This window comes from Genypterus blacodes, unplaced genomic scaffold (genome assembly GCF_046128005.1).
Source record: "Genypterus blacodes isolate CSIRO-AG114 ecotype Tasmania unplaced genomic scaffold, CSIRO-AGI_Gbla_v1 ptg000007l_1, whole genome shotgun sequence".
Classification (NCBI taxonomy): domain Eukaryota; kingdom Metazoa; phylum Chordata; class Actinopteri; order Ophidiiformes; family Ophidiidae; genus Genypterus; species Genypterus blacodes.
The window spans coordinates 3,886,394-3,910,134 of NW_027466821.1; the positions used below are offsets into that span (position 1 = coordinate 3,886,394).

At 43.3% G+C, this 23,741-nt stretch overlaps 1 protein-coding gene across 12 annotated transcripts in view; it reads right to left on the bottom strand.

Moving 5' to 3' along the window:
* Positions 1-731: 731 nt before the first annotated feature.
* The window catches only part of sox5 (SRY-box transcription factor 5), a 173,618-nt gene continuing 150,608 nt past the window's right edge, over positions 732-23,741 (bottom strand). For 7 of the 12 annotated variants that reach the window (XM_076152371.1, XM_076152408.1, XM_076152379.1 and 4 more), the window contains 7 exons: positions 18,112-18,276; positions 13,215-13,395; positions 10,295-10,467; positions 6,924-7,026; positions 6,576-6,749; positions 4,929-5,145; positions 732-4,237 (listed from right to left, as the gene is read on the bottom strand). In XM_076152371.1, coding sequence (XP_076008486.1) covers positions 3,940-4,237; positions 4,929-5,145; positions 6,576-6,749; positions 6,924-7,026; positions 10,295-10,467; positions 13,215-13,395; positions 18,112-18,276 — 1,311 coding nt within the window. In that variant the 3' untranslated portion in view covers positions 732-3,939. The remainder of the gene's footprint in view (positions 4,238-4,928; positions 5,146-6,575; positions 6,750-6,923; positions 7,027-10,294; positions 10,468-13,214; positions 13,396-18,111; positions 18,277-23,741) is intronic. The other 5 variants (XM_076152364.1, XM_076152355.1, XM_076152390.1 and 2 more) reach the window with 3 other exon arrangements.

Sequence of the window (23,741 nt, forward strand, 5' to 3'; positions counted from 1 at the left end):
TTGATGGTGGAACATATGGACACAGATGGGGACAGCGTTTTAATGGGCGTACTGAGTGGGGTTTTGTGTTTTTTTCAACCCGGGAAATTGGATGCACTAACATCCCCGACATCTTTAACCAAGCATCAATTAAAGATCTGCTTTTTAACCTGGCAACAGCAGCGCAGATGTGGAGCTTTCGCCGCTTTGACAGGTTTTGGTGAGACAGTGAGAGAACACACAGTCTGTAGCGTATTGTTATTGCGACTGTTGCTCCATCCACATTGCATCAGTCCCTCCACTCTTCTCCCGTGTCCCTTGTAGTGCTTAATTAGGTTATCAGGTTGCCAATGTGCAGTGATTTTGACTCCACGCCTCCCAGCTGGCCCTCTGATCGCAGGGGCAGGAAGGTGGATTTAACATAATTAACGTGTTGTTAAAGAGAAGATTCAGTATTTAAGGGCGACGCCGCCTTCATCAGTGTGGTGATGTTTCTTGTTACTTAGTAGCTGGAAGTAAATGTTTTATCATTTATAACTGAAGTTCATCTGGTGGCTTAATATTTCACTATAATAACGTTCAATGATTGATGTAACCCATGTCATAATAATGGTGTGTGTGTGTGTGTGTGTGTGTGTGTGTGTGTGTGTTTATTTTTGTGTTTCTGGTCATTTAAGGATATGCCAGTGTATTCTTGTGTTCATTGTGTGTGTGTGTAGGAAAGAAGTGACCACGACGACCAGAAGTTTTACCGAACACATTGCTGTCTTTATTAGAGCCTCGTCTGGCAGTAATACTGAAAAAAAGTGAACTTAGAACAGATGGTGGTGGCAGCCCACGGCTTTTTTTTCAACTTTTTTCTTTATTTCTTTGATATTTTTCTTCTTTTTTTTGTGAGAGTACAGCGACTCTTGCTTTTCTGTGGCATGTATAACATCAATAAAAGAGACAGAGGGAGAGAAAAAGAAATATACAACTTATATTACACTGTGTTATGAACAAAATATAAATCTATAACTCTATGTTATATTTACATAATTATCTTTCTCCATTTTTCAAGTTGAGATGGTAAGATATTTTTTACTTGTAATAATTCTTACTTTGTTTTGAGCTCCACTCATGACTTTGATTGTCTTAAATAATATTAATATCAATATCATCATCATTTCCATTGTCTTGATATGGGGACAGACCTTGCCAGCAGGGATGATTGACGTCTTAATGCCCCACCCACCCGCTTCATACCCTAAAAATGGACTAATCCACATAGTCGGACTCCCCTCTCTCCAGCATTGGGTTAAATCATGGTGTCATAACGGGGATGACTGTACAGCAAAACTAAAACCGAGAGGCTCATTATGTGGCATGTAGCAAACATCGATAGCGAGAATGATTGTGACTGTGGGGATCACTATGTGACAGCACACCTGAAGAGTCATCGCGGCTCCTGTAGTATCACGTGGAGCCAAAACAAAGCAAAGGGCTCCTGATGAGGAGTGACTTTGATAAGATAGATACGCCTGGTCGTCTCACACCCACAGACAGTGGAACAGCCTTGGCGGAGCACAGTAAACACTGCTTTCCTATGGTTAAAAAAAAAAAAGTGGCTATATTCATATCACAAAAACAAAATGTATATACAAGATTTCAAAACTAGAATACTAATAATGAATATACCTCATGTAGATTTCAAGAAACACAAAATGACAGCATAGGATTTGTTTGGTTGTTACAATAATCTCATTTTCATATGTGTTGTGCTATTGCATGCTTGTGTGTGGGTCTTTGCGCGTGTGTGTGTGTGTGTGTGTGTGTGTGTGTGTGTGTGTGTGTGTGTGCTCGCGCACGCGCGCGCGCGCGTGTGTGTGTGTGTGTGGATCCAAGCCAATGATGTTCCACGGTGTCTTGGTGAGACGGCCAACCCAGTAAACAATATGGGACTCTTTGTTCACAGAAAAACCAAGAGTGATAAAACTTTCATTTTTCAAAAAAATAAAATTTAAGAAGAAACTTCACATTATACATTATAATAAGCATTACAAATAAAATTATAATAACAATTTAAAAAATCATGTTCTTCGTTTCTCTGGCTGCACAGAGTCTGAGTGCTTTTTAGAAATGAGTTTGGACATAAAAAGGTTAAGTTTTTCAGCTCGTAAGTGGGCTGCGTCGAGTCCGAGAAGTGCTGTCTCCTTCACCGACAGTCCAGCTCACTGTCCTAACTCCGCCCACCCACTGTCTGGAGGATTAATACAAAACGAACGCATCCAAAATAAGGGTACAAAATGCAAAACAAAACAAGGTAAAATGACAACTGTCGTTTAGAATCTAAAATACCTACCAGCTAAATAGAATAATGTTTCATTGACTGTCATAGTTTCATATGGTCATAAAAACCCAATAAAGAGGAAAAAATAAATTATACTGTACATAACTTACTAAACTTAGGAAATGCTGACCATCCTTATAATTATTATTGTTAATAATATTATTAGACTAGAGGCAGTTTGAAGAGAAATAATAAAATACAGTATTAAAATACAAACAGAAACACTGACTGGCTGATTTCACCTCAGCTCTGCCCACTGGTGAACAGCAGGGCAACGTTATTAAGGGGGGGGGGGGGTCAGAAAAACATTGAAGGACAAAACAACAGCTGTGTGTGTCTGTGTGTATTTTTTGTGTTAAATTATATATCAGCAGCAGTGTGAGTTGCCCTTCTCTTGTGTACACGTCCCTCTGTAAGCAATTTTTTTTTTGTCTTTTTCTCACACACGGGGGGTGGGGGGGGGGGGGGGGAGTGACAGAGGGAGAGAGATAGAGAGAGAGAGAGAGACAGATGCTTGATTTTACAGGGAACACACATTGTGCCAACAGCAAATGGCACACTCATGATAGAATGTTTCAGGATAAACCGTGCTGATGTTTTGCCCGGGACAGGCGGGATGAAGTGCGTCAGAGCGAGAAGAAAAAACTGGCGGATTGTCTCACAACACCTTTCGTCTCTGCAGAGAGACTCGTAACCCCATCCAAAAGAAATCCTTAAAAGTGGGACAGTCCATTTTGTCTGGTCAGTCCTGGCTGGACTGTCCCAACGTATTCTAAATGGGGGGGGGGGGGGGGGTGGATAGTCACAAAACACACAGAGTAAAAAGGGACCTCTGACAGCACACTGAAAGGTGGAAGAAAAGATACTTATGTTAAAAATAAACATGTCTGATGTCTTGTGGGTGCTTTACAACAAAAGGGGGGAAAAGAAATGTCTCTTTTTTCAATTATTATTCAAACTTGTAACACAAAAACAACAAATCACATTCACAAGCCACTTATTGGCACCGTGTACCTGAGTGAGAATATTATAGAACCAAGAACAAAGAAAAGCTGTTTTTTTTTTTTTTTTTTAAAGAGTCTCTTGATAATAAACAGGTCCACCATTTTAAAGTGTCATCTGTTCTCCTTTCACAGGTCCACTGTTCCTTGTTTAAGTTTTAAAATGTCACCTTGTCTACAAACAGGTCTAAGTTTGCTCTCTGAGGGTGATATTATTACTTCTCATCTGGTAGCGCACTTATGGCGTTCTACTGCGACTTCGCCTCAGTACTGTTTGTACTCTTTGCAGTAGTACTCGAATATTCCTAAGCAAGCTTCTGCAGCCTGCTTGGTCAACTTCCTCTCTTCCTCCCAGGCTCCAGTTTGTGTAACAGTCAGTGTAGGTGACCGGCCCTGTGCTTCCAATGATTGATCAGATGCTGGTATCAGGACTCCAGTGGGAGGGGTTTGGCTCTACTAAAGGAGTCCTTGGAGTCCTTGTTAGTTACGGGGATTGGGGTGGCAGCTTTTGTGAGATTGGGAATCAAAGTGATTGGCAAAAGAGAGGGTTTATTTCCTGATTGGTTGCTTGGGAATCTGTGGGTTAACCAGCTGTGATTGGTTTAAAAAGGGGGCAGCTGAGGTGCCGTCCTATTGGGTGATATGATTCTCATTATCGCTTGGGTAGTCGCCTTCTTCGTCTTCGTAGTCGAACTCGTCGTACACCTCGCCGTTGCTATCGTCTAACCGTAACTCCTCTTCCTTGATCCTTGGCTCCTCCCCTTTCAGGCCGGGCATGTGGACGGTCTGGAGGTGGTTTACATTGGGCTCGGGGCTGCTGGACATGCTGGAATGCTCTGAGGGCATCTGGGGTGAGGGCATCCCTGCCATTGACAGGGCCCCTGGGTAGACCATCCCCGCTGAGGACAAGGGCAGCTGACCCTGCTGCCTGTACAAACACAGATGGAATAGATTTCATTAGTGTCCAGCAGATAAAAAAGAAACCACAAATCAATGGCTTGAACATTAACAGCAAACAGCAAAAACATAAAGATTCCCACATTCTGTATGAACGCTAGAAATTTATTCTAAGTGGAGATGACTAACAATGGCTGTTTCAAGAAAATGATGGTTTTATATTTCATTTTGTCAGTTTTTTTCTATATATTCAGATATTTTTTCATTTTCAGTTTGTTTCGGTTTGAGTTTTTAACCATTTCCTTTTTTTTTGTAGTATCTGGTGACCTCCATCATTTAGTTTAAATTATTTGGTTTTAGATTTTCAAAAAGAAGAGGAAGAACAAAACAGAGGGCCAGAAAACAGACGGCGTTTGAGATATTATAAACGGTGACCCAGAAAACTTCTAATAAACATGGAAAATGCACTGACACAAAGAAATCTGTTTTCCGTTCCCTTTCCCTTTTTCCAGAGATGACTCAGTCTCTGTAGCTTTTGCTTGGAAAACACTGCACATTACAAAAAGAGTTTGCTGTGATTTCATTTTGCCCACTTTAGAGAGGAGGGATTTATGTACCAGCAAAAACTACATTTTAGTTTTTTTTTAAGTTTTTAAACTACTATATATCGGCTATTATTACTTCATACAGATGAACAGAGTCGCACAAACTCTTTCTCTCACCCCACACTAAAATATTGCCTCATTTCCTGCCGACGGGACCTCATGATGGCCTTGTACTCGCCGATACGCAGCTTCTTGCCGTCCACCAGGCAGGTGCGCTTGGGCCGTGGCTTGTACTTGTAGTCCGGGTATTTCTCTAGGTGCTGCTTGCTGAGGCGAGCCTGCTCCTCGTAGTACGGCTGCTTCTCAAGGTTGGTCATGGCTTTCCAGCGGGACCCTGGATTTAGAAGGAAAAGATTTAATAATGATTAGTGGCAGACGGTAACAAAGTTAATTGACACTGCAAGTTGTACTGACTATATCGTAAGTTATATATCGAATTACTTGACTTTAACATACTTACAAATGAAATATTATTCCATTATCCAACTTAGCTGTTCCCATGAGGCTGGTAGGCTAATAATAATCACTATATCACTATATCACTACACATAATCACTCATAATCAATCATTATCAATTTCTGCAGTATATATTTTCGGAAAAATGTCTAAAAAATCTACAAAAGCGTGAACTACATCAACCACAAATTCAAAGAAAGGCATAAAAATAAAGCATAAAGAAAAGAACGGCAGCGCAGTAAACCACAAAAGACCTAATAGAAAACCATTATGGGAGGTCAAGAGCCACATATAGGAGTGAGATCATAAAAATGAGTTGGACTAAGTGATTTACAAGCAAGGTTGCGTGCTGGCCTGGATGTCAATTACTGCCTAATTTCAGAACAAATGTCTGCATGGCATGCGTGATGACACAATTAAGGAACACTTTTACATTTGCAAACATGTCATGCGCACACACACACAATCTGAGCATGGATGGGGTTGAGGGTGTTCACCCTTTCTAACGAGAGAGACAGAGGTGTAGATTAATAAGGGAAGCACAGAGCACGACAGGTACTTAGCTATACTAATGAGGATTTCACTTAATCTGTGTCGTATCAGGCCTGTGTGTGTGTGTGTGTGTGTGTGTGTGTGTGTGTGTGTGTGTGTGTGTATGTGTGTGTGTGTGTGTGTGGTGTGTGTGGTGTGTGTGATCTTGTGTAGGCCTACGTCTTCCCCTGTGTGTTTCATATGTGGTCTGAATTTACACTTGACTACTGTATGTCTAATAGGTAAAAGCTGTCGGCACTTGGCTGTTCTCCCTCTCTTCTGCGATGCTTCTGTTAGCAATCGTGCGAGAGAGAGAGAGGGAGAGAAGCAGAGAGCACGAGAGAGACAGAGGAGGCTTATTAAAACCAGATTTCCCTGTGTTATAAAACGCTTAGGAGCTCTTTAAAATGTCAGGGCCGATCCCGGCAGTCCGGGGGAAATGTCAGGCGGCCTTGCGCTGCTTGTTTAATGCATAATGAATTATATCATCATTTGTCTGAGCCGCGCTCTCCCTATCCGTTCATTAACAGCTGCTTACATGATGCCATCGCTTGTAAGGAAGTGTGGGCGTGAGGGGGAGAGAGAGAAAGAGAAAGAAGGCAAATGCAGATTGTATTGTATGCATTTATTCCATCACCATGGGTTGCTTACTGCAAATGGAGTAGCAAGTTGAGTGATAAAGCCATGGCATAGGCTCCTCTCACCCGGAGCAGAACAGGGCAAGGCTGTGTTTGTGTGTGTGTGTCAGTTTGCACGTGTGTTTGTGTGTATCTTACCAAGGATCTTGCTGATGTTGGAGTTGTGCATGTCTGGAAAGGCTTGGAGAATCTTTCTCCTCTCATCCTTGGCCCAGACCATGAAGGCGTTCATTGGCCGTTTGATGTGAGGTTCGGTGGTACCACGACCCCGTGACTCACGGAATATTCTGGAGTCTGACACACTGGGGGAGCCTGAGAGAGACAAGATGGGAGAAGTTCATAAACTACCCTAACAACATTTGAACTAATAGAACATATGGGAATTTTACTCTTTTAGAAAGGAACATTTTCTACTGAACAACATCTACTGAACATCTACTTTAGTACATTTTTTGATTATTCTTTTCCTACATTTGGCATGCCTACCATCAGAATCTCCGCTCATGGTGAAGTCCAGCATGGCATGGCTGAATTTGTCCTCCGCCTGCTGCTTTAGCTGTTGACTCAGACTCTCCAAGGCAGCCTTGTCCTGGACAACACAAACATTGAACAGTTGCAGTTGTTCAGTGGGTGAGAATGAATATACGAATGAAAGAAACCACAACCTCCTGTGGCTCAATGAATCATTCTCAATGCTTATTTTAAACAGATTTCTAGAACCTGTAACCCCCCCACCCCTCCAAGTTAGTGTCATATGTGCAGCAAGATAAAATGGTAACAATAACTGTCATTTCAGAAATCACAGCAGATGTTGTTTGTTGCAAAGCCAGTTTGTTAAAGATTTAACTTCACCGAAACTTGATGGAAATTTGTTAAAAGATGTCCCGACAACCTAACGGATAAAAACTGGGAACATTACCTCCTAGACGAAGAAAACCTCACATGAATGACTCTAGTGTAGTTAATAAATGTTTAATCAGTTAGCCTTTTTTGGCATCTAACGAGCAATCAGAGACACGACAGCATTGATTTCAGGTGAGAGAGAGTTTGTGTTTTGGCTTCAACAGGACATTTTAACAGCAATAGCGTCAAATTGTTAGAACACTTTATGCCTTATGAATACACATCTGTGTGCATGTTAGCATGTGTGAGAATGCCTGTTTCACTTAGGCCTATTTGAATGTTTGTTTTGTGTGTGTGTGTTTGTGTGTGTGTGTGTAGCTACTCCTGGCAGCCACCTGCGAGAGTGAGTGTACCGGCTTGCCTCTCTCTTGCAGAGGCCCCCGAGGGTCGACGCATTAGAGGGAGAGAGAGAATGAGAGAGCGCAGTGCGGACGAGAGCGGGGCCACGCCGCATGGCCCCCTGGGTATTTATTACAACCAATAAAAGGCTGATTTACTGAGCATTTACATGCTTAATGCAAGCAGCCGGCACACTCTCTGCTAGGACCTGACTGTCGACAAACACACACACACACACACACAAACACATACCCCAGCGCACCAGCGCCAACATTTTACGGTTTAATTATACGATTAGGAGCAGTACCCAAAACATTGCCGTCTTCTAAAACAACCTTCCAAAAAGTGTCCCTCTCCATTTACACATGACCCTGTGGAGCTGGCTGGCTGCATGGGGGGAGGGCAGAATGATAATGAAATGCATTTGCTCTGTTTTTGTCCAACAGAGTTTAATTGTTAGATATAATTTTACCCCACTTTGGAATAAATGCCGCTAAACGAGAGAGGGGCGAGAGAATAAAAATAGGACCGAGACACTGTGGAATTGATGGTTTAAAGCGTTCCATAAAGTGTTTTAGATCTCATTTACTTGTTATAATAAATGAACAATAATCTGTGAGTGGACTGGAACAGTCACTTTAAATCTAAATCAGAAATATTTGAATTTAAATTTTCAAAGACACGATCAGCATCATTTTAAACCTCGTTCCAGGAAATAGAAAAAACTAAATGTGAAGGAAATCAGCTTTAATCTCACCTTCTCACAGATTTTAAGATTCATTGCATTACTGAGTGTGTGTGTGTGTGTGTGTGGGGCAGAGACTGAGATGAACAGGAAGACGGAGTGGATGACAACCTTGTCTGACATTAAGCCTCAGTACAGTACATGAGTAAAGTGGATTGTGCGGCTGACATCGGAGCCGAGACACAAAGAAGCGACAGAACAAATCCTCTGAGTCTGTCAGATGTGACACGTTTTAATCTGAACGCCGAGCGCTCCGGAGCTTCACACACGCACAAAGCCAAAGGGCAGAGGAAGCGGAAATCGTTGGGGCGCACGCGGCTCCACGTTACACGTGTCACGACAACAAACGCAGGATGTGAACTGGAGTCGCGTCATTTCAAAAAGGTAAATTTAAAATATGTACATATATATAAATATAATTAACAAATTTAAACATGAATTCATCTTAATTACTATTTGTTGTGTCAGTGTATAAAACAAAAAATAAAAAATCATCTGCTCATTCTTGGATTATGTGTATTTTGGTTGTTTGCTGTTAGGCAATATGAAACAAGTATATGCCATTATTAATTCTAGTGCACTCCTTTAAAAGAAGAAACACTTCATGGATTAATTTACAGATGGAATCAGAAGATAAAACAATAAAATGGATTACTATACTCTCTTGAATGTTATAAAGAAATATATTATTATATATTGGTAAAATAATAATTCCACATTAGATTGGACTGATCCAGTTTCCCTGGAGTGGATGTAATTGAATCTGAAGCTGCATCTCCTTTATATACAGGGTTAATTTCTAAGTGTATGAATGTCGACGACGGGCTTCAGTGACATTAATTTAAACTGCAGATACGTTTTGACTCTTTGAAATGCATCAGAAGAGAGTGGAGGGGAAAAAAATGAAGGCGGAAGAAAAAACGGAAAAGATCTGTTGAATGTCAGGGGTGCAGATGCTTCAAGCACACTATTGCTCTCCCTCTCTCTCTCTCTCTCTCTCTCTCTCTCTCTCCCCCTCTCTCTGTGTATATGTGTGTGTGCAGTGCGTGTACATCTATTTGCACGTGCGCCAACTGACTCCCAATGTGTTTAACAAATAACCACCATTTAGCCACGCTGCCGAGGAAACCGGCGCCGTCGCTTCACATTACCGTCTCCTCAACTCCACGCACGCACTCACACACACACACACACACACACACAGGCCTGCAGTGATACACACACATCACCTCTGAGACGCCTCTGGTTTTTACCTTATCTGGCCCTGTTTAGAGCAAATTTCACTGAGCACACTGTACACTGATTTACCTCCTACATAGACGCGGCACACGGCAGAACAAATGTTTACATACTGTCAATCAGACCGGAACGCCTGTGTTGAAGGGACTGAATATTTTGTTACGTTTTAATAGTTCTGATGAAATGTTTGCCAAATTGCTATCATGATATCACAGCCATAGTAAGCCCTTATTTGAACAAATTACATGAAATGGAATCTACTTATGCAACTGTTTGCACTGTAATTCACTGTAAATTGTTATTTCAAAAGGTAGCTAATATTATCTTGAGGTTGTTTAACATTGTATATCTCTCTCTATATCTGTGTTAATATCAGTCCCTTTCTATACTGAGTTATAGTTGTCCACATCATTGCCAGTAATAAGTCGTATAAATAGTTGCCGTTGACCTTTTCTGAGCTTCTGCTCGTATCAACTGAGGTTGAACTGACGAGGAAATGACATTTGTGTCGAGTTGCTTCAGGACAGTTTGGTTGATGAACACGGCACCACGTGTATGCTCAGATTAGGATGCTTCTGGTACAGTGGCGCGCTATCAGGTCTTATGTATTTGTAATTAGAGCAGCCTTTACCTTATCGGACCGTCCGTTGTTGAGGCTGAGGTTGCTGACCGCGGCCACCTTGGCGTCCAGGACCTGCTGCTCTCTTTTCAGCTGCTCCTTCATCTGCCGGGCCTCGGCGAAGGCCTTGGTCACTGCCTCATGGTCGTTCAGATAGGCTCCTGAGGACAGCGACGACAACAGATCTGCCGAGAAACAAAGAGGAAGAGTATTTGGTTTTGTGTTGTTTATACATTTATCTAGAACCATGTGACTCACTTGTTGCCTAAATGGCTTAGGTGTATTTCAAAACACAATGGAATAGAATAGAATTTGTAACTTTGGGATTGCATTTTTACAGTCCACCTTGGAAGTGTGTGTGTGTGTTTTAGTGTGAGAAACTGGCAGGAGGATTTCATGCAGAACTATTCTTCTGCTGAACCATGAGTTAGAAACATTAACACACACTTGTGAGGGGGTTTGGGTAACTCTCTCTCTCTCTCCCTCCCTCTCTCTCTCTCTCTCTCGCGCTCTCTCTCTCCCTCTCTCACACGCACACACGCACGCTTTATTGTGTCGTGTGAGTCAGTTTATGCCCCTAGCTTGCCTTGTTAGAAGCTGTCACAACTCCCACCACCACCTACCCTCAATTTACACAGTGTAAATACACACGCGGACACACCTTCCCACGCTGTAACCCCTGGAAAGCTCTTAAGAATCACACTGCAATTCATTTGAAATTGCCATGTTCACATTTCCATAGTTGTATTTTGAAGACAGGGGGCCACATGAGTCCCGCTTCTTCCTGCTGATTTCCCAGACTGAACATCTGCCCTGCTGCCCTGCAAGACCCCATCTTCCTGCTCCTCCTTACATCATTTGTATTATTTCCACAATTTAGTTGCCAATGAGGCATCGGAGTCATCTGCTCCGACTATGTGCTTGGGTCTATGTGTGTGCGTGTATGTGTGTGTCCCACTATCTCGTCTCTCTATCAGTGGGGTTGGCTCTTAACAAAGAGCTGCGGCTGGCTTATGGGGCCTTTATCTGCACTAATCCGCACCACTAATGCCATCTCAGGCCAGATTACCAGATTCAGATTGGTGATGACAGAGCTATGAACTCTTCCAGAAATCATACCGGAAAAATCTGGATGTGATCGGGGACAAAAAGAGAGTGTGTGATGAAGGAGAGAGCAGAGAGCAGTCTTGTTCAAACTGACAATGGAGCCAACATCCATACATGAGAACATGACCCACATATAAGAGGAAGGAGCTTCTCTTTGTCTACCTCTCGTTCTTACTCACGCTCTTCATTTCCGAGATTTCTATCATTGACGACAATAACCATCAGCTCTCATCAGAGACAAAGAGAACAGAGAGAAGACTGAGGTGAACTACATCAATTTAATCAGCTCGTTGTCGACTGATTTAGGCCGATAGTTATGGAAACAATGCGCTGTATGTGACATGATGATGGATTACACATCAGCCATCAGCTCCAGATGGGAAAATGTTCTGAACTGATAATAAAATGTCCTATTCCAGTCTAAGTCGTGGTTGTTGTTGCTTCTATGAGTCCTCACAGGCAATTTACAAGCTTCTTTAATCATTTATCCAGTTAGCTCAGGCTTGTGGATGCCAATAATTAAAAGTTGGTTACTGTTCAAACTACATTTCATATTGTTTGATTTGAGTTACAAATGCATGATGTCTGTTATAGTAAATGAATTCAAAATGAACAGTATACACAGACATCAAAATGGCTGCCTCTAGACTTGTTTTAATTAATCTAGGCCTTCCATACACTCAGAACTAGATATGAATCCAGTGGCAACAGATGGGATCTGGGCTAACATAGGAATAAGAAAGAGACATAACTCACTGTTGTCTCTAAACGCAATTCTGCAGGATTCAAAAGCAAACTTTATACAATCTAATCAATTTTTCTGAACAAAAAACATCTGGGGCCGCAAAGCCACTAATCTGATATTAAATCCCTTGATTTGTTGAAAAACACTGAGATTAGCAAAGAAGTCAGAAAAATGGCTAACTGCCTATTTCATAGGAGGAGGAGGGGGAGGCGGGTTTATGTGTGTGTGTGTGTGTGTGTGTGTGTGTGTGTGTGTGTGTGTGTGTGTGTGTGTGTGTGTGTGTGTGTGTGTGTGTGTGTGTGTGTGTGTGTGTGTGTGTGTGTGTGTGTGTGTGTGTGTGTGTGTGTGTGTGTGTGTGTGTGTGTGTGTGTGAGAGTGAGAGAGAGAGAGAGGCTTTTTGTGCCTGTGTGTGTGCTTGCGTGTGTGTGCCGTCATTGTGTCATTAATGCCGGGTGTTTGCGCTGTCCTGGCTCATGTAAGAGGCTTGTCTAATCTCATCGGTGATACCTCCTGTCTGTCATGCACTCCTCTCTTTATTATTCCCCTGCTTCATCGCCTAGAAAAAAAGTATTAATCCCCATCTCTCTCCCTCTCTCTATTCCTCCCGCTCTCTCTCTCTCTCTCGCCTCTCTCTGTCTCTTTCAGTCACTAATAAACACATAACAATGAAGCAGCCTAGAGGCAAATAAGAGACATGGAACAAAAAAGGCAAACATACTAATTATAGCCTGTTACATATGTGTAATATTTGAACTATCAGTGGTGCGTGAAGAATGGATTAAGAGTACAGAATAGTGACTCATTTGTCATATTTTATGTATGTTTGCATATGGCCGGGTATGATTATGATTACAGTATTGGCACCTCTAATAATCACAATACAGTGAGGAAAATGATATTCTTGTCATTGCCACTACCAGCAGAGCTCTTATGATTTCCTCTTTTTGATGTATGTAGGACCATTCATATTAGTGTATGTACAGTATAGATATATATGCTTTTGCATATGTTTTGTTTTCCATGTGTGTATGTGTGTAACAGCGCTTCTTCTACATATATAAGTGCAGTGGGTGGGCTTACCTATGGAGCTGATTCTTGTAGGCGGACCTCCGATGCTGTGCTTCAGGGAGCTGATGGAGCCCAGTTTGGCAGCAGCGGCACCAGCAGCGACCTGTGGGGAAGTTGGGGGGGAGTTGGGTGACTTGCTCTCGGATGCCTTAGGCTTGGACGACAGGTTCAGTGGCTGTGCACCCTCACTCTCCTGCAAAAACCAAAACAGCACAGTTTCGCCTTGCTGTGACGCCGTAGAAATTTGGAAGTGGGAGGAGCCCCGCCCTCCCCCCACCGCAACCAGTCGCAATTAAGGCTTTGATTGTAAATTTAAGACACGTACCAATTCAAAGGACACCCATGCACAGCAATCTAAGGCAAGCCTGGCTGGATAAAGGACATGGTGCATGCCACTTCCCATAACCCAACAGCTCATCAAAAGCATCAAGATGAACACAAAACACTGAAGATCCAAGTGATTACGATGGTGTAAACTGTTGTCATTCTCATGCAACACAATTGACTCCTTTGTACAGAAATGCATGCCACCTCCAAGTAGGACCAAAACAGGAACGGGACATTCCTTTCACATGCGCCGTCACACTCAACAGACATGCATACATCAATAAGCATGCACTAGAATGGAGTTCTTTGGCGTGCTTCAAACAAGGCCAGCTGCAAGAGCAACACCCGAAGAGAAGTCTGTCTCTCTCACACAAACACTCTTTCTGTCTCTCCGTCCCCGCAGTTGAACTAGGAAAGCGGCACCGTGGACCGTCTTTACAGCTGTGGGCGACTAGATGCACTGTGATGCCTCATTGTATTAAACTGCCAATAGCACAGAAAGTTTGCCATTTAGAAATGGGAGTTCACGGCTGTGACCGTAGCGTGTACGGAGTGAACAGTGGAGTGGTACAAACACCCACACACCTCAACGTGTGTCTCTGCGTATGTATGGCATGTCTTAGTTTCATGCTCGTGTGTGTGTTGAGAGAATAAGTCCGTTTGCTGTGTACTCCCTAAATGAATCGTCATGTGGACCGCCACTCCACGCCAAGGGCTGTTATCACGTTAATTGTCATGGCAACATCACTCCTGCCGATGACCTAATCCAATCAGGGGAAGCCTTTTGGGGGGAGGGGCGTCACAAGACAGGAAGGGAGGAATTAGATCACAGAGGGGCCAGATGTACACAGACCACTCTGTGTAATTAAAACTGTGCAATTAACAGGCAGACACAACATGGGGCGAGGGACAGCTTAATGTGACCCCCAGTGTACCAGCCAGTGGATTAGAGCCCGGGGTCTGTCCAAACATACCTGTCCCAAATACATTCCCTATAGGAGACGGCACGAGATTTACTTTAATAGCTTAAGTATGTAGGCTGTGGTATAAATGACCGACAGGATTTGTAACTATATTCTGTGCTGTGTGAGTATAATGGAATACAATGGGGCAGAATAGAATAAAATGCCATTTTCACATTGTTAGTCTAATTGCTGCTTAGAGGGAGCCGAATCCAGTGTATAGTGTGATGAATAGGGACTGCGAGTGTGTGTCTGCGCGGAATATCCACTCATTATGGCTGACTTTCCCAGATTCCCAATTCTTGAGTCGTACTAAGCCTTGTGAGCTCCTCACCACTCAATTAAGCCCTTCCAATTAAGCCTCTACATGTGTACGTGACTGTGTGTGTGTGTGTTCATCAGTGTGATCACCCATTTGTGTGTGCGATGAGGTCTAACCGGATTGTCCTTCATTAGGGGGGTCTTTCTCAATAGATGGAGACCCCCAAAGATGCCTTCAGTGAGACAATGGGTACGGAGAAGAAGAGGAGAGAATAGAGAAGAGGGGAAACTGAGCTGGATCTTCTCAATCCTGACCCATATTATGGTGGGCTTTGGCTGCTAAAGCATTTGAATATTTATTACAAATAGATAATGCCTTCGCCTCTTGTACAGTGCATGGGGGAGTTTCCACTCCTCACCAAGCCAAATCCTATGGTGGGAAGGTGGCCAACCTGCATAATGCCTGTGTGGAGGAATTAGTTCAGACAGTGGAGCTGAGAGGCTTGGACCGACTGTGTGTGTGTGTGTGTGTGTGTGTGTCATTGCGAGACATTGTTCAACAAGCTCTAAATCTCATGACAGTGTGTGTGTTTGTGTGTGCTTGTGTGCATGTGAGGCCTCTAAAGCCCCTAAAGTCTTGGAATCTTAAATTAATACAATTGCTTTGTGTCTCTGTTGGCTGATGAAACAGTCTCCCGCTTTGAGACCAAGAACATGCAAATAGAGGAGGGAGAGTGGGAGAGAGAGAGCAGTAGGGAGAGGTAATGTGTGTGTGTGTGTGTGTGTGGGCTGTATTTTAAGTCTGTGGATGCTGACATGTGCAAGGGACATTATGGTTCTGCATCTTATCATGGGAGCTGACGGTTCAATTAACAGGACGAGTGTGTGTTCTGCTAGCGTTTATCCTGCTGTGGTGCACGTGTGTGTGTGTGTGTGTTTGTGTGTGTGTGTGTGTGTGTCTGTGCCATGGTCATGTATTTACACTGAGCTACAATGTCCAATGTCTTGGCTCTTCCGCGTGTCTCTCTCACTTCATCTCTCTGTCTTTTCACCATCAAGTGCACACAAAGACACGCACAGGCTTCAAGCTATAAGTGACTGTTTGGATTTGAATTATAATGCCATCTAATTCTATCAGACAGCAGACGACAGGGAAAAGAGACAAATATGACACTGTTTCTACAGTACATGGCAACAATCCTAACATTAACTCTTCAAATATGTAAATGCACTTCATATTTTCCAACTAATTTGTGTTTGCAGAAAGCACACGGCGGTCGGTTGTAGACTTGATTTTACCTTGACGGGCTGTTCTGATGGTTTCTTAATTGCACTAAGCTTAATTGTGAAGTACTGTCTTGCCTCAACGCTGCAAGTGTTTACATTATTCATCAGATTAGTGCTACCTACTGCTGCTAACACAAAATACAAGGGGCTGGACTATATAGGTCAAAGAGGTTAATACAGTTAAAGGTGCAACATCCAAACGGATTAAATTGAATCTGGTGTGACTGTAGTGTGTGTCGGGCATCGGTGCCCACACATCACTACTGACAGCGGTGTACCGGCCACATGTTGTCAAGGAGAGAAACTGAGGCTGTGGTCTCTGTTTCGCAGCTGTTTCTCTGCATGTGGAGTCTAAGATTTGACATTTCCGTGTGTGTATGTGCCTGCATGTCAGTGAATAGGCTACATATGTTTCAAAATGATGTACATCTAAAAATCTGTTCCTGCACGTAAGATGCACGGTGATTTATGTGTCTAATGGGGCAGCATGATCTTGTTGGCATGGCGTCTTGTTGTAGTTGTGTGTTCGAGTGGCTGTGTGTGTCTGTGTGTGTCTTTGTGTGTGTGCCTGTGTTTCACCCGAGGGTAAAGCACTTAAGCGGTATGCGCCTGAGTCCAAACAGCTGCGAGCAGAGGCAGACAGCGGGTCTCTAAATGGCTAGAGACCTGAGGTAGAGCCCACAGGGGGAGCACACCTCTGAAATATACATGTCACTCACCTAGGGAAAGAGAGAATATCTGAGAGGGAGTGGGAGTGCAGGTGTGTTTGTGGGCAGACTGAATGAAAGCAAAATCAAGGAAAAACAGACGGCTGAGAGAGTGACGGTGACAGACCAGAAGTGTCTGAAAATATCGGCTCCAAATTCACACGTGGGACAAAACACCTATTTTTCTCTCAATGCTGATAAACTGTGACTTCTCAGGTGAGTAATACCTCACTTCTGTGGTCAGTCAGCCATTTTGGCGCCATGGGGCCAGTGTGGTTCCCCTCCTCGGTCAACTCCTCCTGCTGGACTGGGCAGGCCATTATGGGTCCCCACTTCCCACCACCACAGGCTTCAGCCCTCGTCTCAGCCCAACTCCATATATATGGTAATGAGCTGTATGTGTCATGGGGTGTGAGACTAGGGCGTGTGTGTGTGTGGAGGGTTGATGGACATGGGGGCAGGAGTGCATGCTCTAGGGGCAACAACGAGGGTCAACCATAAGCTTTACGACTTCTCCCATGAGCTGCAGATTGCAGATGAGATGCCAATATGTGAGAAGCAGCAATAAAGGAAATATGAAGAAACGCACAATGTAAGACTAAACAAAGAAACCACAACTAAAACCTGCTGGGTCAGTGCACATCTGTGTGTGTGAGTGTGTGATGATGCTTCCCTGTTGTTAGACATCTGTTGAGCCTTTGTTTGTTTGATCTGAGTCACCACTGCATAGACAGTTGCCCTAGAGTGGACCGAGGAGCAGGGGGCTTCCTGTGTGTGTGTGCGTGTGTGTGTGCGTGTGCGTGTGTGTGCGCGCTGAGGTGGGCAGTGGCCAACCAGATATTCATAGAATTCCACTTGGATGGACACAAGGCTTCCCTTTGCCCTATGGGCAGCCAGCCAGAAAACGACACAAACACCAATACATCTTTAAACTCTCTGCAGTGATTGGAGTTTGACGATTGGAGTTTAGTGATAAAGTTTGAGGTGACTGAGTTTTGTTGAAGACGTTTGTGAATCCCCCCGAGGCTTGTGTTAGTGAGAGGAGCTTTGAATGGCAGAAGGCTTGTTTGATTACGATAAACAAGATTCTGGGTGCGATGCAAACTTCAGGCAAACTTTAAAACACATTTTCAGCTCATGCATTACACCAAACACAATCTCTATTAGACAAGCATCCACACTCTTTTGTAACACTAGAGAGGCCAGCCTGTATAGCTCATTTCAATGTTAGAATGGAATGTTTCATATGTTTTCTTTAGAATATTTTCCTTTCATCATCTTTCAACCCACCTATTCTGCTGGTCCGTCTAGTGTCACACACACACACACACACGCATACACACACAGGCTTGTTATTTCCTTTACCTTGGTCTTATTTGTTGGAGGAGTGTTGCGGCCCTTATCACTCTGTGAGTGTGTGTTGCTGGTTGGGGAGTGTGTTCCCATGTTGGCTTGGGGTTGCAGGCTGCCTCCGTGCTGCTTGGCCCCTGGGGAAACCTGCATGGCCGCCAGCTGGGCTGCATACAACTGCTGCAAGGAAGACAGGTACAGGGGAAAGAGAGACAGAAAGAAGAGGTGAGGGAGAGGAGACAGAGGAAAAAGACATGACATCCAGGTTAAGGGGGTGCGGGGGGGAGGGGGGGGGGGGGGTCATAGACAGTAAAGAGTGAGATAGAAAAGAGAAGGGGAGGGGAGGAGAAGAAAGAGGTGACATGAATAAATGAATACTCAAGAGCGCACTAACAAAAAAGAAGATGCCAGCTAAAAAGCTCTGGAAAAAGAGGCCATTAGTAGCCCAGCCTGTGACACACACACACACACTCATACACACACACACACACACACACACACACACAGAAAGAGACAGAGATCTCCACTGTCACCCCCCACCCCATGGGAGAAGCGCTAACAGCCTCTCTGACAGACCAAGAGATGGCCATGTCCCCTCCAGGTGCATCGTGGGAGAAAGGGAAAACATTCTGGCTATCGAGGTCATGCTGGAAAGCCTGGCTCTAGCTCAAGGTGAAAAAAGTGATGATGGAGAGGCATTTCGAGAGAGAGAATACAATTTGTGAGGCTACGTGCCAGATGGGAGGAGAAATGTGTGTGTACTCCACTACAATAAATAAACACTCATACACACCCTCATACACACAGTGGAGTCGGTCTGAAATGAAGACAAACTGATTCAATAACTGCCGTGGAACACAAAAACCACCATTCTCCCATTCTTATTTATGTATTTAATTAATTTCCAATTAAATAAAAGCATTATGGTGTATGCTGCTATGGTGTGAAGATACTCGAGAATATTTATGCAATACCATTGTCTCACACTAAACACTCTCTGGCCAATATTGTCCGAGCAACAGACACAGCGGAATATTCACAACTTGGAAGGAACCACAATATTCATGACCAAAATCTCCCTCCCCTCTCTCTCTCCCTCTCTCCCTCTCTCTCTCTCTCTCTCTCTCTTCCCCTCTCTTCTTGCACAGATTGTTTACTTTCATGTAGTCTAATTCAAATCTCCAGACATCGTTTTGTTTTCTCAGAATTGTTATTCTCTTTTCTGAGGAGCAACAGCATGGTTGCGTTGCGAGAACTAACTGATGTGTTGTTTTGAATAGTTATTATTGTTATTATTTATTTCTGGAAAAAGGATTTTTCTGGAAAAGGACCATTCCTTTTTTGAGTTTAACTTCCGTCCTTCTGTTGGCGCTTGGCTGCTGGCCACAAGCGTCAAACAAAGGCTGGTTTATGCAAATGATTGAGGAAGAGTCGCTGTCATCGCTATTTCTCTCCATCTCTCCTTTCCTCCGTGTGCCTCTCTATCGCTCCTGACAGCCACATTAGTTGCTGCTCTCCACTGCTGAGTTAAATAGGCATCTATCACCTGTTCTCATGAACACAGGAAATAAATACCGGTTGGCAAATAACACACACACGTCTGTTACTAACTTACAATACATTTTGTTTATGTTACCATTATGTTTATGTCACTTCTAGACTTATGAAGTTTACATTTTATTGTAAATTGAATGGCTCATTGGTTGGTGATGACTCATTTTCACATTTGTTACGGTTCACACACAGATTTCCACCTCCACCTGCACCACAAACTTGTGTTTGCAGTTAACAGGGTCATCTAGCTCTCAGTTGCATTCACAGAGAAAATGCAAACTAGCTGCTTATAAGGGAATAAAATGTCAAAAACTATTGGCAGATTTGCACTTTTTTATTTCGAAAATTAAAAGAATACATTCTTAGTATTTGATCACTGGGATTCTGAAAGAGTGTCAAGAGTTTCATTTTGTCAAAACAAGCCGGCAGACACACTTGCTGTGTATTTCCTTCTACTTATGAAAGTCGAATTTGTGAAATTTAGGAAATGATTTCCTGAATAGAGTCAATACACTGAAGAAACAATATTTCTTCTGCAAGTTAAAACATAAATTCATCATTTGGTGTTGTTGCTGTGTGTTGGGTGTCAGCATCTAAGGCTGTTATACACGCAGAGGGAACAGTCATAATTGAGATGCATACTGTAGAGCAGGTTTGCCGCTGCTGATGTGGGAATCAGCGGGAGATCAGTCATGCTCTGGCGAGTTCCATGGACACAGAGCAGAGAAACAGGGAGCTGAGTTCAGATCAGCCTCCGCTCGCTCGTTTCTCTTCAATTAGCTGCACTGTGGCTCCTGGAAGATAGGGGGGTGGTGGGTGCATTTGAGCATGAACTCCCTTCACCCCCTCCTGCCAGTCCTCTCTTCTCCCCTTCCTACAAGCCAAACCCCCTAGCGAGTCGACCACAGGCTGTGTGTGTGTGTGTGTGTGTCTGTGTCCTGCCATATTCGGACCAGTGGTTCAAAGGCCTCTTTATTTGCAGAGTGAATTGAGTTCCATTACAAGGCCAGCTCCCGTCACTCAAAGCTCGCTCAATGGGCTGGCAAGCAATGACACACACACACACACACACACACACGCACACACACCCACACACACCCACAGTAATACCGAGAGCAGAGGCACTGTGGAGTGCGCCCAGAGCGTCGCCACAACGACATGCATGTCAACAAACAGGAAGTGACAGCACAAAGCCCCCTGGGGTGACCGGAGGACCAAACACTCAGCTGCACACACGTACGCACACACACATGAACATATGCATTTGACAACACAATGAGTGAGAGGGGGAAAATGTGATCATAGTTGCTGGATGAGACTAAGAAATTATAAATGTCACTCTCGAGTCAGACCGCTGAGCTGTGTGTGTGTGTTTGTGTGTGTGGTGTTAGAGAAGGTGCACTCCTGTTACTCTTCTTCTCAATTTAAGCATGGCATTTCGCTCTTCGCAAGTGTGACCAAGACCACTAATATGCAACGTTTGTATGGAACCAAACACACCTGTACAACTAGGTGTGTGTGTCTGTGTGTGAACAGGTGACCACGCGTGTGGAGTTGTTAACATGTCCTGTGTGTGCTTGTGATCATCTTTGCCCTCAGTCTGAGCTCTACTGACGAAAGGTGAAAAGGTAATAGGTGAGTATTGCTGTTCTCTGGCTGAAGAGATGGGGCCGATTGTTTGGTATTAGTGCTATTGACACACCGGTGTGTGTGCTCATTCCCCACAACACACACAGACATTAAACCACTTCCATTCTCTTGTGCTGATTCCTCTACAATCTTTGTCAGTGCAGATCTGGTTGTGTTAAGGCTTTTCCCTGTGTGTGTGTCTGTGTGTATTTGACATCTCTTGGGTCAATAATCTGCAGCTTTAGTTAGATTATCAGTTTGCCTGCTCTTGGTTGTCAGTTAGCTGTGCTTCACAGCAGCCTTTGCTCTATTGTTTACATGGTCACAGAGGACTATTGTATGGATCTTAATGGATTCTTGTCCGTCTGTCTCAGCCCCCATCTTTACTGTTTCAGTCTCTTTTCTGTTGCTTTCACAGCTTCTCTTTATTTCACTGCTCTTTTGTAAGAAGATCAACAAAGTAGGATGTGTAGGGGAAACCTTTGATTGAATGATGTTAAGAAATAAAATAAAACCCACACAGAGAAGTTTGAATAGATCACAGTTACTGACTTATACCTTTTGTAGCTTCAAGGACAAAAAGACAAAACCAAAAACCTAGAGGGTATTGTCTTTGCAAAAGCCTACTTTTCAGACCATCTTCGCAGAATTACCCCATTCTGTATTTATAGTGAATTAAATGTGGCATTTACTGCGATTACCAGCAACGACTATAAAATACAGTTTAGGTAGAGTATTGTCCACACACTCATAATATATTGTACTATGTAATGTCATGTAAATTTGTCGAAAGTCATTCCAAAATAGGTATTTACCATATTTAAGGAAGGATGCCAACATAAACTAAACTAAACTTAAAGTTATATCTTATGGTTAATATACAATGAATATTCATTTCCTACTCTAAGAAGTGTTGATGAGACAGATATTGCTCAAAGTTGGCGTCTCTTTTGCAGCTATCTCTGCTGCCTATTGATTGGGAATTGATTCCATGCTGCTATCACAAGATGGCATTTTCCTTGCAATGCAAAGAGACCTACAAGCCAATAATAAGATATCAACACCAAAGCAATTTCCACATCTGAGAAAATGCTCTGCTGCACTCTTTCTGTCTTTCAGATAAGCTTTTGCATTCCTTTGGAGAAACAAACTGCTGGGCCGATTTCTCGTTTACCTTCCCTCATTTGTCGCTTTCTCTTTTCTCTTTCCCTCTTTCTCCTTCTGCCTGCCTGCCTGTCCGCTGATAGTCTGTCCATCTCTCCGGTGTACAGTGTGGTAATCCAGGACAATATGTTCCAACATCTGCTTAGCCATATGATGCCTGACCCACGCCATTGACCCTCTTTATACCAAAGCACGGGCACACACACACACACTCTTTTCTCCTTCTGAATACTCGTGCCTTCTCACCAATCTCTCTGTGCATTTTAGTGCATTTTATTCATTATAGTTCAGCTGTCTCACCCATTTATGTGATGCGGGTGATATGTCAATGATATCAGGGGCAATAGCCAGATTACCATGTGCTAATGCACATTGTAACACTTATCCTTCAGATTAAGATGCTACATTCCAACCTTTTGCACTGCAAAGCTTCTATTGCCTTGAAAACCTTCTGTGGTGGATTCAGCATTAAGCTTCTGTTGACTATTGCACCCAGCTAAGAGCTACTCTGTAGATTTCTATGGATGTTTTAAACATAGAGAGAAAGAGCTTTACATCATTGAGAGATTAGTACACGTTTCTAAGAACTGCACTCAGTCCAGGCCATGTTGCTGAGAGCATTGCTCTCACTGTATACCATGTGTGCAAGATGAATGTAATAACAAGGTACAGACCATTATACCTTATTGATTTCCGTAGTTATATACTGTCCAAGTATTTCCAACACAAAGGAAACGGCTCATGAGAAGCTGATGAGTTAAAGCCGGGTGATAGTACACTGTCCCCACACCCCACAGTTTCATGGTGGTGTGTCTGCTTAGCTCTGCAAGGACCTGGGCGACACGTGTCAAGGTTAACAGAAAAGCGAGAGGAGTTGGCCTTCTTCCTTACATTGTTGGAGTGGCAAAGCAGCAATGGCGACTGAGCGAGTCATGTTGGAGTTATTGAAAGTTGAGGATTATTCATCTGAGTTTGTTTCATTTTCTTCCGATAAAGAAGAAAATGGAAATACGTAGAAGGACATGCGAAAGCACCACAAGGTACCTCTCAGAGTCAGCTGGAGTGACAGAGGTGTTGAGTGTAACTATTCCAAACTGTGTCAGCAGATGTGTATAAAACCATGTTGAAAGTAACAGGGTTCCTAAGGTCATGACCTGGACTAGATGAAACTAAATATGGCCATTTTGTTGTTACTGCTCATTGTGCTATTTATGAGTCTTTCTATTTCTGTGTGTGTGTCTTTATTGTGCTGGTTTGCTTGTGTGCTTCTTGCCAAACCATCCATTATTCTAAACACA